The sequence below is a fragment of the Poecilia reticulata genome, linkage group LG23 (assembly GCF_000633615.1).
Source record: "Poecilia reticulata strain Guanapo linkage group LG23, Guppy_female_1.0+MT, whole genome shotgun sequence".
In the NCBI taxonomy this organism is placed as follows: domain Eukaryota; kingdom Metazoa; phylum Chordata; class Actinopteri; order Cyprinodontiformes; family Poeciliidae; genus Poecilia; species Poecilia reticulata.
In genome coordinates, this window is record NC_024353.1 from 5,892,117 (window position 1) to 5,907,422 (window position 15,306).

A 15,306-nucleotide genomic window follows, 5' to 3' on the forward strand; every position below is an offset into this window, starting at 1 on the left:
TATACAGCAAGTGTAGCGTGGAGTTAGGAAACCTCAGCGATCCAACCAGATGTTTGGGGCTTCCTGGAAATCCTCCAATAGGAACATTCCTGCCTGTTTATGACCTGTTACACGCAGGCAGGGCGTATAGGACAAAACTGAACCCCAAATATTGAAATAACCGTATCCCACAGTTACTGAACATGGAAGCTAAAATCATGGCCTAACAAAGGGAACAAAATAACAAACGAGAGAGCTCACTTACTACATCTGCGTTCTCGCTTAACATTCGAACTCGGCTTTGGATGTAAACGCAAGAGCTGCACACGGCTCGTCCAAAAACGCAAACCTATAAGTTAGAAACTTAAATACGCGCACGCGCGCGCACGCACACACACACACACACACACACACACACACACACACACACACACACACACACACACACACACACACATGCAACCCCTGATGATTATTTTGCGAACTTTGAACATGCAGGTGCGGCTGAGCAGTTTTGGCTGCATTGGTGCTTTTTCAATTTCTCTTCTCTCGGATATCTCAGGACAGTTTGGAATTAGGCCCTCTGGACCTCTTAGCAAACAGATTTTATGCTATCCTTTTTTGCCAGTATCATTTCTCAACTTTTCTGGCAGCGATATTGATATAAAAGCCACTTGATGGATTACTCCTGTTACTTTGAGTAACTTTAGAAGGCAGTTTATGGCTTACACAGACAAGGAAGATGAAAGCAAAGGCTTGTAATAAAATAGTTATATATTTGAATACATTTATCTTTTTATTTTTTGCTGTACACTGAGCAAAGCGAACTAAAATCACTTTCAAAGATGGTTAGGTCTGAGAGTAAATCTGAGATATGTTGGGACTTGAAGGTCGTATGAAATTTCAGACCTGTTTACACTTTCTGTGACAAATAACACCGGAGCAAATTTAGAAAGCCATTTGTTCATGTTGGATATGGAAGAATCAGAGTTCAATTCAGAAATGGCATCCAAAGGCAGATCTGCTCCTAAAATTATTAGATAAAAAAAAAAAAACATTAACTGCAAATTAAAATAGTAACAAAACGAGATTTTGTGACATTTTAAGGCTTTCAAATTTCTCTTTTTCAAAGAACATTCCCGTTATCATGTATGTCTGGTGTGAGGTACGTTTATGCTATTATTTTGAACACTGTGTAATAAGATGAGTCCTAAAGGTTAGAATCAAGTTATATCTCAACTTCAAACTGTTATTTTCAAATAAGACAGGGAGCAGTTTTTATCTACCCTGTTAATTTGACAGAAACAACTGATAAAGATTGCTCATCCGGTTAACTAAAAGCCTGCGATGTCATGATCCGTATTTCTATGTGTTTATTTTCAAGTTCCTGTGTGATCCTGTTCCCTGTTAGTCCTGTCTCTGCGTCTTTCCCCGTTGATTGTCTCCCAGGTGTGTCTCGTTCCCGTGATTGCCCCGTGTGTATTTAGTCTCCCCTGTTGTCTGTGTTCTTCGTCGGGTCCTTGTCAATTGAATGTCCATTGATGTCACCTGTCTCCGTGCTGCCAGTTTTCCTCGTGCTGTTTCCCCGTTGTTCCGTGTTGTATCATCTTTGTCATTAAATTCATCGTTTTCCGTCATAACTTGGGCCTAGCGTCATCTCCTCACCTACCACCACATCTCCTCCTGATATGCGAAAGCATTGAAAAGGATTTTATCCACTTAATTTAAAAATTGTGACAGAGCCACAGATAACACTATAAATATAATAGTTTTTATTTAGCGGTTCAAGTTAATATTTTAGATAGAAAAACACAAAAGGACAAGTTCAACAAATATAAAAAATAATGTCCGGACTTGGGAAAAGAGAAAAGATGTCTGATTCTTGGTTTGCTCAAAAAATCATACTAAAATCTTGACTGGTTCTTGAGTCCTTGAAACAATTTAGCATCCAAATAAACAGCAGGAAACTCATAGCCCATACAGATTCAGGTGTAAAGTAACCTGTAAATTTAACTTTATGTTTCTTATGATGAGAGGAGACTAAAGTAGCCTCTTGTGATTAAAAACTCAGAATAAAGACCCGTTTTATTAATTTGTCAAGTGACTGCTTTTACCTTTAAATGAATCAGTTAAAGGGTTAAATCGGTGCCTAGTTTTTCACAATCTGTAGCTCTACATTGGATACGTCCTCTTCAAGTGTTGGTGTAGAGATGTCATCTCAACCATGAGACGGCTCCGTGACATAAGATGTTTTTCTTAATCGTTGGTGAGTTGCCAGTAATTTTCGACACCTGTTGCTGGTGGTGTGTTTTGTGAATTTATCCCCACCCGTTTCTAAAAATGATTGTCATTGTGTCTGAAAACATTGCTGATGTTGGGAAAGTAATTTTTGTGCATAAACACATACGTATGTAAAAGTCCACACGGCAGAAAGACTTGGAGTCATGGACACAGGAACTACCTAGCCTGCAGTCATGTCGGTATTTTTTTTCCAAGTAACATTCCTTGGGTTTTCCTTTGTGTTGTGATTCAGTGGATGTTATTGGGTTTTATTTCTTCCACATTCGTGCCTGTGTAGATGTCTGGAATGTATGAGCGATCCTGATCAAGTAAAGCTGCTGTGTTATCTGATAGGTCTGTGACACAGCCACAATGGCTTCCAGGCGCCTTAAACGGGGATTAAACTCTTTCTCCACGTTGCAAAAGCCGGCATCTCCCGCAAGGAATAACTTTCCTGCTCTTCCCGCTCTTTTACAGTCTCCTTCGTTTTCGCCGTGATGATTTAAACCCTGCTTCCCGACACTCGGTAATCCCTGTGTGACAAGGCCCTCCTGCTTCCCGCTGCGCAGACATCAGAAATGTCATCTCGTCGTTGATTCATAGCTTTTCACAGAATTCCTTTACCGATTTTGACATTATATCGACCCGAGGGTATTTAGTGGAGCATTGTGTTGCACAGATTTCTGCTGCGCCGTTATTTCTTGACCATATTTTGAGAGCTAAATCAGCGTATCACGATTTAAACAACAGTTTTATTACTTTCGATCCTTGCAAATGCTTTTATGTCCGTCAAACATTTTCACTCTGTTTTTATGTTACAGCAGCAGTCTTTAACGTGTTTTGGGGGAGATTTTGTGAAATAGATCAACACAAAATAGTCAGTTTTTGTGAAGTAGAAAGAAAACAATGTTGGAAACATTTTTTAATCAGTAGAAATGTGATAACCGTGTATTTGATTCTGTCCTGCTGACTCAACACTTTTAATACTTTTAATACAGTTGTTTCATTTGGTGTTTGTCTCCACCAGCAGACAACTTTACCCATCCATCTTTGATAAAACAACTAAATCTCTGTCAGACCGAATGGAGAGTGTGAGCATTTAAAAAATATATATTTTAGGTCCTATGAAATACACAAAATTAACCATGAAGTGACATAAGTTCTCCAACCATATGCCACGATGTATCTAGCATCCACACAGGTTGCCCGTCTTTCTGAGAATGAAAACTAACACAGCCCAACTACGTTTTTTCATGTTTGCGTTCTGAAACTTTCCTCCACATCTGGAGGGAACCTCAGAACTGCACCCTGGTGGCTGCATTTCCTAATTACGACAGTTTAATAAACAGAAGGAAAGCATAAGCACTTGACAGCTTTTGAAATGGGTGGTCCCAGTTACAGGCCTAAAGGGACCATAAATGGGCACGTAATGGGGGTCTTGGCCATGCTGGGAACTGAGCAGTTGTCCTTGAGATGTTAAAAGCTTGGATATTTGTCCTAACTTTGCTCTAAACATGTCCGCAACTTTCTCCACGACCTGTCTGCTGTCTTGCTTGGTCTCCATGACGTTTGTTCACTCGTGTCCTCTGAGGCCTGCCGTTATCCTGAAATTAATTTACAGGCCGACTTCTGAAAAGTGGCACTGAATTTTGCTTACGAGACTGAACATAAATGCATATATTCTCGTTTGAAAAACAAAAATCTTATTTATTGGGGTGAGCTTATTTTAGGTATGAATGATCTACAGGTTCATTTTTAATGGTTTAGCAAGACTGCGATAATAATAATAATTGGAAAATGAGTGTAGAATACGTTTAAGTCTTTGCAGCTGTACAAGGAAAACAACTGTCTAACGAAGCATAGCGTACTTTGGTGGAAGATCTCTCTGACTCAAAGAGCAAAGCAGGAAGAATTATTGGAGGCTCTTGTCTTGGCACAGCTTGAAATAATAACTCACATCGTGAGCTATTATCTAATTTACCGTATATTTCCTCCAGTGAGGTCGGCTTTTAAATCATCAACCAATAAAAAAAAAAAAAACGTCACTCATAAACTCACAGTCGTCCCGTGTTTTTCCAGGCAAATTAAGGACCAATCGAAGAAGGTCGCCAACCTGAAACACAAGGAGCAGCTGGAAAAGAATCGAAATGCCCAGCTGATGGAGGACGCCAAGAAGCGTGAGGACAACCTCAACGAAAGTTCTCAGCAAATACAGGTAAAGAAAGTGGCGGGGGAGCTTCGGGAAGGTGGAGAAAAGTTTTTCCTCGTGTCCTTTGAGTAACTTCTGCTACAACAACACCATGTTGTCATAACGTGATACAGAGCAGCCCGAGGCAATGTCAAACACACTCACTCTCACACACTGCAGCTCTCAGCTGAGAACATGTGAGAAGGGGAAGCCAAGGTGGATAATTGGCAGGGGGAACCGATAGAAGACGGAGAAGAGGGAAGTGATGAGTAGAAAAGCGAGAGGTGATTAAAGCAGAGCGAGGGGGGGGGAATGAAATGAATGCTTTTTTGGGTTTTAAAAAGCTGCTTTGTGGTTGGAGAGCATTTCCTAATTGTTTGCCGGGTCCGTCAAGTCACCCAAGATAAGAGCCGTATGCGGTGTGATGATTTTGTGTGGTTTTCTTCATATAGCTGAAGATAGTAGGTTTTCTTCTGCTTCTTTCTCATTTAACTTCGCCCTTTCACCTTAAATTTCTTCCCGGCTTCCCCTGACATCCTTCAGCCTGCTTTCCCTCCTCGTCCTCGCTCTTCTCTTCCAGTAATTGCTAACCTCATTGGTTCGCTGATTATAGGCAGATGAAAACTGTCAGCGTGTGTGTGTGTGTGTGTTTTGTGTGAACAAGCTTATGCACCCTTTAGCTATGGTTGATTTGGTTTAAGTTGTTAAGAAACTGTCATTTGCTGTGTGTGTATGTGGTCGGATGATGAGTCGATGTGAGTCACTGAGACACACGAGACCGCAGCGGTTACAACCAGAGCTTTTGTGTGTATGTGCCGGTTCCGAGCCAGTATCCATAACCTAAACAACCCTGCAGACGGTAACAAAACAGGACTGTAAATTTAATTCGATGCAATAAGAGCCGGCTTTGTTCCAAATGAATTCCACCGTACGGCGCATAGTCAGACTCCAAGTAATGTTGGCTCACCGGGGGATTCGGATTCGCAGCACATGTGTTGGAGATGTTCTGGAGGTTTGCTCATGGCCACTGTAATGCCTCATCGTTCCTCGTCCCTCCCTGTCCCCATCAGTTATTCATTCAAATCTAATTTACCCTGCAAAGTCAGCTCCCCAGCAAGAGGAAAAATAGATATTTTTTCATTGGAAATTTATGGGAACTCCATGCGGTGATTTCACTAAGCTCCGTATGTGATCAGAATAATTCAAGGCTGATAAAGGATCGTGGTCGTGGGGGGACTATCTCCAACGCTGCTCGCAGTAGCCAGCTTCTTGTGATGGCACCCGAAGACCAGCTGTTGTGTGACATTGTCCCTTCGGTTCGCTGCAGTGTGGAAGTGAACCACACCAATACAACTTGTACTTTTTTTATTTTTTATTTTTTGTCTTTCGTGCAGAGTACCCAAAACGTTCCAGGTGTGAAAGCTAGCTTAAATTAAAAAAAGGAGCTTTTTCTTTTTTACTTTTGCGTTTTGTGCAATTGCATGCTGTCTTTTCATTAGAGGAGGTGTTTTTAAAATGTTATTTTTTTTCATCGGGTGTGTTCAAATATCTCTGCAGGTATCTGGCTAGGGCCTGATTAGTACGCTTCTTCACCATTTTGTATTTTTGTAGCCTTATTGTTTCATACCCAACAATAAGGGTATGAAACGGTACCCGAAAAACGGTACCCAAGTTTTTTGGGTACTGAATGAGGCAGTTGACTATGTCAGTATGCAAACTCAGATCTGCCAAAGGGGCATTTCACATTAATTATGACACCCAGCGGTTTAAATCATTTACTGTAATATATTCATGGTCCTAGAGCAGAAGTCTTCAAATCCGGGTCCTGTTGTTCAGTGTTTAGATTTGTCTCTGCTTCAACTCAAATAAACAAGTAGGACTCTGGAGAACTTAATTGGATACTGAGGATGTGATATTTAATTCAGGTGTGGACGCCGGATTTGAAGACCCCTGGTTTAGCATAACTATTTCTGATTCAAATCAAGCATGTTACTTGAAATCTGATTTGATCAGGGCGGCTAAATCTGTCATATTTTATAAAAGACATCTTCCCCAACTTGGATCAGGGCTAAAACAAATAGAAATTCTTTAGACAACAAGTGAATCTGACAATATGAGATGTGGACATTTGAATTAACCTTGAAATCCACATTGGTGTCTTCAGGTATGAGAGAAGTCTTTCACTAAGTCCTCTGATTCTGATGCAGAGAAAAAGTCCCTCTGAAAACAGTCGTTAAACCACTGTCCTGTTTTATCCACACGATATCGCAGATATTTTTCTAAGACCTGGGGAAATCATACCAGCTTGTTAAAAACTGGACATACGTGTAACCGTTAACTGCAGCTGCCTTTGTTCTGGGAGTTGTTGCCCTTTTTACGCCTGCAGATGCTTCAAATGCTCATAAAGCTCCGTCACACTCTGAAAGGGAAGGGAAAAATCCACATACCGTAACGTGTCCTGTTTTACAACTAATTCCCTTCCACCTAAGGTACACTTTGGACCCTGTGCACATCTGGCATGAACATGTGTCCTGGGCAAGCCGATCAAAGTTGACTTGAAATCTCTTAATTGCCCATGTGAATGTACCCGAGACACATTTTGGATTCTTTGAGTTCCAGTCATTTGGACCGCATTCAGAGGTGGTCCTCAGTGCATATTACGGTCACTTTCTTGTAGCAGTGTAAACACGAACGTCTCTCGAGCCCTGCTGACGGACCACCAACTCAACTGAATGCCTCCCTCTGGATAAAAACGACTCATTTGGCAGATCCCTGCACCAGGGTGGAGTATCCTCGGCTGCTGTTGACCATTCATTTACATAATGTTTTGGTGTGTAGGTAGAAATAACACATTTAGAGGTCAATAGGGTTCTTATTTGGTTAATCTTTGCTACGGTCAAGTTCGAGATGTTTCTGGATGATAAGTGCACGATTAGAGCTGTTTATCGAAGCGGAGTTTGTGTGTTTTTCCATGTTGAGCAACAACACTTTGTGATTTTAAATGTTAGTGGAGATTTATAAAGTTGTGTTTGCAGCTAATCTGTTTCGTAACTCCAACTTAAAAAATGAGAATAAAGAGAAATCATTAGTTTATTACTGATTTTTACCGAGGGTGCCAGTGAGTGTAGAAGGTGACAGACGCATGAATTAAGATTATTACTAAAAATCGTACAGTGATCATTTTATCAAGTTTATTTTGATATGTTGAACTATTATGGTGAAAATTAAATACGTACATCTACCGTATAATACGTTACAGAAACATTATCTTAGTTAGAGGCTCTTTACATAATGTGACAAAATGCTTTGCTTCTCTGAAACCTGGAGCTTCTTGTTTCTCATAATAGCACTTAGCACAATCGGCATGACTAGCTGTAAACAACAAACTATGCGTGTGTGTGTGTGTGTGTGTGTGTTTCTTTTAAAGACAACTCTGCAGCAACACATTCAGCCTTTGCTGAATTTACCCACATGAAATACTTTTGTATGCAAACTCTATGCAAACACTTGTGTATGGTGTATTCACAGATCCGAAAAAGATTGGGTTTTTACACGTCTCACTGTTTGTCGATTTTCTCTGGTAGCGACACTCATGTCAAATCAGGTGGATAAATGCAGATGTGGTCAAAACCTTTTCTCTTTCTCTTCCGTCCTTTTGGCAGGACTCCCTCCGTCAGAAGGAGGAGCGCATTGAGGAGTTGGAGGAAGCGCTTCGGGAAAGCGTTCAGATCACAGCAGAGAGAGAGGTGGTGCTGGCCCAGGAGGAGCAGGCCCGCTCGCATGCCGAAAAGCAGGTACTGTGTGTGCAAGCGCCTGCTGTACCGCATGAGTTTTCCCCGAATGGTAAATGTGTGACCCAAGATTTATCCTAAACTTTTCCCTAATTTTGGTCCATCTTTTTTTTGTTTTGTTTTGTTTTCTTTTCTTTTTGGCTATTTAATTTACCTAAACCATAATTATGGAAACAAAAAATTCTCTGTGACAGTCTCAAAAATCATCCGCACTGAAAGCGGGGAGCGGCGACGAGCACGCCCGCTCCCAACTGAGCTCCTTCAGGTGCGGCTCCGCGTGTTTACCCAGTCACTCTTCATTTAGAGCCGAGGTAAACACATACCTATTTAAAGAACAGCTTCCATTCTGTCCCCTTCTGCCAGCGACACACAACCGGCCATGTTTTCAAACGGGAGTGTGCGCCAACCGCTTTAAGTCGTAGCGCAGTTCATCCAAACGGAGACAGTGGTAGAGCTCACGGCGGTGGTAAAAGGGAGGCTCAGAAGGGAAGGGTTTGGTGGATGCAACCTCAGACCGCGGGGAGTGTGTTTGTGTGTTTCGCTCCCCAGAGCGGCGGTGACTTAACGAGGCCATAGAGATGGGAAATGTTCCTCGCTGCCTACATGGGTTTTGACAAGCGGAGGGGGTTAAAAAGCAGCGTGGGCTCGGGATGAAAAAACACGGCCCGCTGTAGCTGTTGGCAAAAAAAACCGGCTGGACTCTTGTTGTTATTACTGCCTCTAAACGTCTGCCGTCTGCGCCGGCCTTTACTTACCAGACAGCTTCTGAGCAGACGTGTAGAGACAGCCAGGAAAACAGATGTTTTACTCCTGAGGTATGTTTCCTCACACCCTCCTCCGTGGTGGGTGCTAATGAGCGGCGCTGCAGAAGAAGCTTCACACAGACAGACGATGCAGAGAAAGGACAGATAATTAAAGACTCGATGGACAGGGGAAGGCAGTCACACGGACGTGTGAAGGTGAAATGCAGCTTGCAAAACATTTTCGTCTTCTGGAAAAAAAAAAACATCAAACACATTGTTTCAAATTCCAGTCAAGTTTCAAAGACATCAATACAACAAGAAAACATGTTTAAGATGATGCACTTGAAGGGTTGGATTGCCTTTTTGATGTCATGATGCAACTAAAAAGAAACAGCAGTTTTCATGGGTGTACTTGCCTCTTATAATGGTGAATGTGTAAGTATATTTGACATTGCCCTCTTATAAGTTTTTTTTTCTTCCATATAAATATTAGCCACAAATATAATTTTGAAAACTGGCAATGAGTGTTTTTTTTTTTTGTTGTTGTTTTTTTCAGTCACCTGAATGAATTTATAAAAATTACTCCAAGCAATGAATGGTGACTCATTCAAGAGATCACAACGTAACCAAAAGAGTCATCTAAATCTCTGGAGGCCTCACATGGCCTAGTTCAAGTCAGTGTTCACGATTCAACAATGAGAAACGGACTGGACAAAATGGCATCCGTGAGAGAGTTTCAAAACACCCATCTCATGTTTACCAAAAATTGACCAGAATATTTTGTATCCTGACAAATCAAAATTTAAACTTCTATGGCTATAAACAGCATTTTAGAAACACTAAGTTACACAGATGGTCAAACATGGCAGTGGTAGTGTGATGATCTGGGGCTAATTTACTGCTTCGCGACATTGATAATCGGCAGTAACTGACAGAAATATAAATTCTGAATTAAGGTCAAAACATAATTATTTATGTTTAGGTCAAAGTTTATCAAGAAAGAGCCAAATACATTTCAATCTTTCAGTAATGTCTCATGATTTCCTGCCTACTGAGATGTGGTATTAAATAATAATAAATGGAGTGAATTTATTAACTTGAACAGCAGGCCCTGCATACATGTTCAGAATAAAACCAGGCAACATCTGTGCATATAAGAATTTATTTACAAAATACTTTTATCTGTGAAAACTCATCCTTCCTGGGAACAGAGCATTTTACCATCCTCTTTTGGTCTCTGTCTTTTTGTTTTCCATGGCTGGACCAAAGAACAATATCCTTAACCTCAAGCAGACCAGCTGTGAAGCAGGACAGTGATCTAGTTGGCACTTCTCTGCTTTTAAAAGGATGAATATAAAGAAAACATTTTATCAGTTCCACCACATTGAAGTACCTGTTCCACGTGGTTCAATTTCGTCGACGCCGATTGCCGAGCTGTCACATCTTTTAGGCTGAGAAATATTAAAACGCATCAAAATGCCGCAAGTGCAACTTCAATTAGGGAGGCCAGAGGCCATTAATGGCAGAACAAGGCCTTGCTTCCAAAAATGCTCCCATGGAAGAGGAAGGAGCAGAGATGTCAGCTTGTGGTGAGAGACTGGACATGTCAGCCAAACACCCGCTGCAGTCCTCTCCCAACGTCAACAACTCTAACTCAACCTTTCAGCGAGCGCACACACGTGTGTTATGTAGCGCTTACAGACAGAACAGAGGAGACTTCTCTTTTTTTTTTTCTTTTTTTTTTTTTTAACGCAAACGGACAAATATGGCTAAAAGAAGTGCGACCTGCTGCTTAAACTGAGCACAGACCATTCCCGAATCGCATTCGGAAGAAGCCAGATGGAAACCAGCTTTGGGAAATGCATCTCTGTGGGCACAAGTAAATCATAAATAAATATTTTCGAGTTCCTTTTTATACAACTGCGTCAGCGCAATTATCTTTTCACATAATGATTCATAAAAACGACGACAGGAGAAGACGATTTCCTCCCTTAACGAGGTCGGCTGGTTCAAAGGGCTCCCACATGCAAATGCTGCCAAACTGGTCCCACTTATAAACAGACTCCGACTCGATATTGGTGCACTTTTGTTTTTTTTCTTCGACTGCACTGTCAACACGTGTGTGTGGGACTGTCCCATGAACCTGATTTGCCTGTCAAAAGCTTTTGACCAGAACCACATGAAAATAAACCAAACTTTTTCTGCTAGACATGAGTCACTACTGTATGTGCGATCGGCGCAGAAAGGTGTGCGTGTGTGTGACACAGCAGTGAGCCAGCGCCGTGACACACTCCATCTGTCTCAAACTGGAGACAGACGTACCCCTCCTCGGCTTCCCGTTTTCTATTAAGCGGAGAATTTTTTGCTTCTTGAACCCGGTGCTCCTTTTCTCCTGCGGTTCATCTCGTTTTGATCTTAAAATAAACCTGGAATCATTCTTGAACACAAGCGTCCACGGCACCAAACGGCTCGCGGTCTCCATGGTGCCGACGCACAGTCTGGAACAGTCTGGGGAGCGACTCGAGTGTTTTACAGAGCTGCATCCGTCCATACATACAAAACCTGAGTTCATAGTAAACCTAAGCAATGTATCCATTATGGTAAAATATAAACTAAGAAATTTGAGTCTGGAACGGTTTGCAAATCAGTATTTACACAAACTGCATCTTGCTTCTTTCCAGTCCCTCAGTTCTCATGCTTGGCCGTGTCACTCCTACCTTATTACCTCTCCACCCCGTTCTCACTCGGTCACGATTATTGTTCTGCGTCACCTTTTCCATCCTTTTTTTTTTCCTCCCTTTTTTTTTTCTAAATGCTGCTTGTATTTCTCTCTGCGATTTGTATTTAGTCTATCATGTGGTTGTCCTCTCTTATATTTCTTCTTTTTTCCAAAACAGCTTACCTGTGTTTATAAAGTCCTTCTTCATCTTCTTGAATTTTTGTTTACACCTGTCTTCTTCCTTACCTCTGGATCCTGAGGCCTTTCCTCTGCCCTTTTCTTGTATTTCTCTCCACTCCATTGAATTCATCTCCTCCCCTCACTGCGATCGCTCTTCCTTCTCACATCTCTCTTTTTCTCTGTCATTTGTATGCAGCTGTCTCACATTCCAATTCATGAGTTCACCACAAGCGGATTTAGGTGGTCAAAGGTAACAAAGAATCATCACGTGCCACTCTCGGCGTTCTTGTTTTTCCCCGTTATCAGGTGGTACTTTTGTTTTAATTTCATTCTTCCTTTTATCCATGTGCTTATATTCTTTCTTTTAACAAACAGTTGGAGGGAAAGTTGATTTCAAATCATCTTTGTTTTGCCTCTGGTTGTCTTGAAAACTCAAACTTTGAATAGTTCTGCTCTCACAAGGACTCTGCATCAATCAGAATATGAAGAAAATATCACTGATTTTTTTTGTGTGTGTTTTGGCTTTTTTTTCCTCATTTCTGTTTCACATTTCTCTGACATCTTACATCAGACTCTTGTTTTGCGTTTTTGTATGACACTATAAAATAACTGCAGACAAAAATGATGTGCATTTGTTTCCTTTGTAAATTCCTCTTAAGAAACCCATATGTATAATGTAAGGTGCCGATTTGTGAACAAGGGCTTCTTTTCTTGCTCCACACCCCGTCAGTAGAATATGCAAATATAAAACTTCCTCCACTGACGACGACAACAGAGGCATTCAAGCAGTTTTCACCTGCTGGTTACCGACTTAAGCCTGGACGGTCCCCTGAACATCCTAACCAGTTTCCTTCCATTTCATGGTTACAGTTTGGGACTTCTTCTATGTTTGGTTACGTAGGGATGCATCCAAATATCAGTTTAAACACATTTAAACTGATAATCTTGTTTAGAAATGGCTCCAGAAGAGAGGTCAGTTTATATGAACGATTCTCAGTGAAGACTTTTTAAGCTTCACTTCAAACTCCACAAGCTGGAGTCAATCACAGACACAAACAAGACGTCATGTTATTTAGGTGTTTTATAACCTTCAGTACCACATTACGATATGGAGCTGAAATTAAGTATATATTTTATCCTGAGTCAAATTTTGAACCTAATCGAATTGGAGAAAATCTCCAATAAATTTATTTAAAATGTATTGTTAATTGATTGTCAAGTCGGTCATTATAATATAAATCCACCTTAACGTAATATCAAACATTACATTTAAACTCTTGCAAAGGCAGTTAAAATTATTCCCTTTTATTCGGTTTGTCTTGATTAGGTTTTTTCCTGATTTTGGACATTAGCCGAAACGTTGTCTGGCCTTAAGAAATATACACTGACCTCACACACATTAAAATGACATATAGAGCCAGTAAAAAGAGCAGGTCGAGATAAAAATATGTATCAAAAAAGTAAAGGAGAAAAAGAAACGGCTTAGAGGAAAAAAAATAAATAAATAAAACGGGGAGTAGGAAAACGACCTGCTTGACAGAGTTCTGCGCTGGAGTGATTTCTTAAACCTTTCAAACTAGTAGTGCTTGTTTCAGTCAAACAAAAAAGTCCAAAAGAAGCCAAAGCTAGATGTGTGTTTATGTGCCTGTGTCAGGTGGAGGACCTGCTGGTCGCCATGGAGAAGGTGAAACAGGAACTGGAGGTGATGAAAGCCAAGCTGTCATCGACCCAGCTCTCATTGGCTGAGAAAGAAGGTCATCTGACCGCCCTGCGAGCCGAGAGGCGGAAGCATCTGGAGGAGGTCCTGGAGATGAAGTAAGAATATAAAAACAGTCTTATCTCATGTTTTAGTGCCTTTCTTCATATTAATGTGTATTTCAGCTGTGCTTTAGCATTGAGTTTTATCCATCCAACTCTACATGCACCACTTATCTTTTCATTTCTCACTGGTCTCTTAACGTGCGCACACATATGGAAAATGCAGCATTAAAGGTACACCGTTAAATATCGCACAAATTCACATTTCTGCTTTTGTTTTCTCATCTTGCACTAATCTGTCTAGGATTTTCTTAAGAAAATTCCTTAAGGTTTATTTTATTGCCGTGGTTTCAGTGGAGAAGTTGTTGATTTTCTCCAAAACAGTAAATACTTTTAGACTGATAAAACTCTGTTGAGATCTAATGATTGTTCTCAGGATGTGGTCTCTGTTTTAGTTCTTTCTTTTTTTTTTCTTCCCCCAGGAAGTTGCTTTTATATGTGATGATCATTTTAGCTACTGGGAATCCACAGCAAACAAAGATGCTATTACTTTTTAATGCCATCTTTCAGGCTTTATGGACTGAGTATTTTGTACTGTGGTGTATTAACTTTAATAGCGAACAACCACATAAATGCTAGGGTCCACTGTTTTCCTCACAGTGTTAATAAAAAGGCTACAATAAAGCCTTGTTCCCCCAAAGAAACCAACCTTTGGTTGGAAAAAATCCTTTGCATTTCTGAGCAGAACATATAGGGATATATTTATGACTTGTGAATAGCATGACTTTGTTTAAAAAAAAAAAAGAAAAAAAGGCTGAAACCGGTGGAAAAAGCAGTGGTAACATACGTGATGTATTTGCCTTTTTGCTGACATTTTGGTGAACGGAAAGCGTTAAGTTGTACCAGTATCCTTGACGACCCTGAGGATTTAAAGTAACTTTCCTTACTCATAGTGTATTGCAAGGAAATGTGATCCCAGATATCAGAGCTGTCCAACGGAAGTGAGTGATAATATAAACTCTCCAGAAATGTCTTCAAAATTAAATAGTTTGGTATGAAACGGAAAAGAGGTTGCTTTTATTTGAACTTGGAAAATAGAATTTTCAAATTCCAAGCCTAAAAACAACAACAAAAAATCAAGTTGGATTTCGAAAGGATGAACGATTCACATCAAACCCATTGTCAAAATACACACAAAAAGTTTCCCATTTGTTCATTCCTGTTTCATTCGATCAGTGTCACACGCACATTAACGACGTTTTTGAACTCGGTAGTCTCTGATAAACCCCACTCTGTGGTTGTAAGACATCTTAGAGAACGTAGTTTGTTCCCCCACAGCGGAGATATGGGTTCACCACTGATTGCATAATCTCATCTCAATATCTCTCTGCATGGCCGTTGCTGTCAGTGATGACAAGCAATAATTCACAGTGAGAGAAAAGCTGCCCCACACAATTACACTGCATCCACCAAAAGCTGCTTGGCACTGGCAATGAGAATTTGGGAGATTTTCATTGGCACAGCACAGACACTCAACTCTGGCTTAACCACTAATGCATTTTCTTTGCAAATGTGGCAATAAACAGGATTTCCAACAGTTTGAGATTTACTGCCACAAAACAGAGTTGTATCAAAGAAGTAATCAACCAAAGACAAAATGTCCTTGCT

The 15,306-nt window shown here is 40.7% G+C and overlaps 1 protein-coding gene across 15 annotated transcripts in view; it reads left to right on the forward strand.

Annotated features, from left to right (window-relative positions):
- LOC103459282 (ELKS/Rab6-interacting/CAST family member 1-like) overlaps positions 1-15,306 on the forward strand; it is a 126,387-nt gene that overhangs the window by 56,190 nt on the left and 54,891 nt on the right. For all 15 annotated transcript variants that reach the window (XR_001776221.1, XR_532714.2, XR_532715.2 and 12 more), the window contains 3 exons: positions 4,339-4,474; positions 8,110-8,241; positions 13,535-13,695. Coding sequence is in view for 12 of the 15 variants with exons in the window: in XM_017302870.1 (XP_017158359.1) it covers positions 4,339-4,474; positions 8,110-8,241; positions 13,535-13,695 (429 nt within the window). In the remaining 3 variants the exon portion in view is untranslated. The remainder of the gene's footprint in view (positions 1-4,338; positions 4,475-8,109; positions 8,242-13,534; positions 13,696-15,306) is intronic.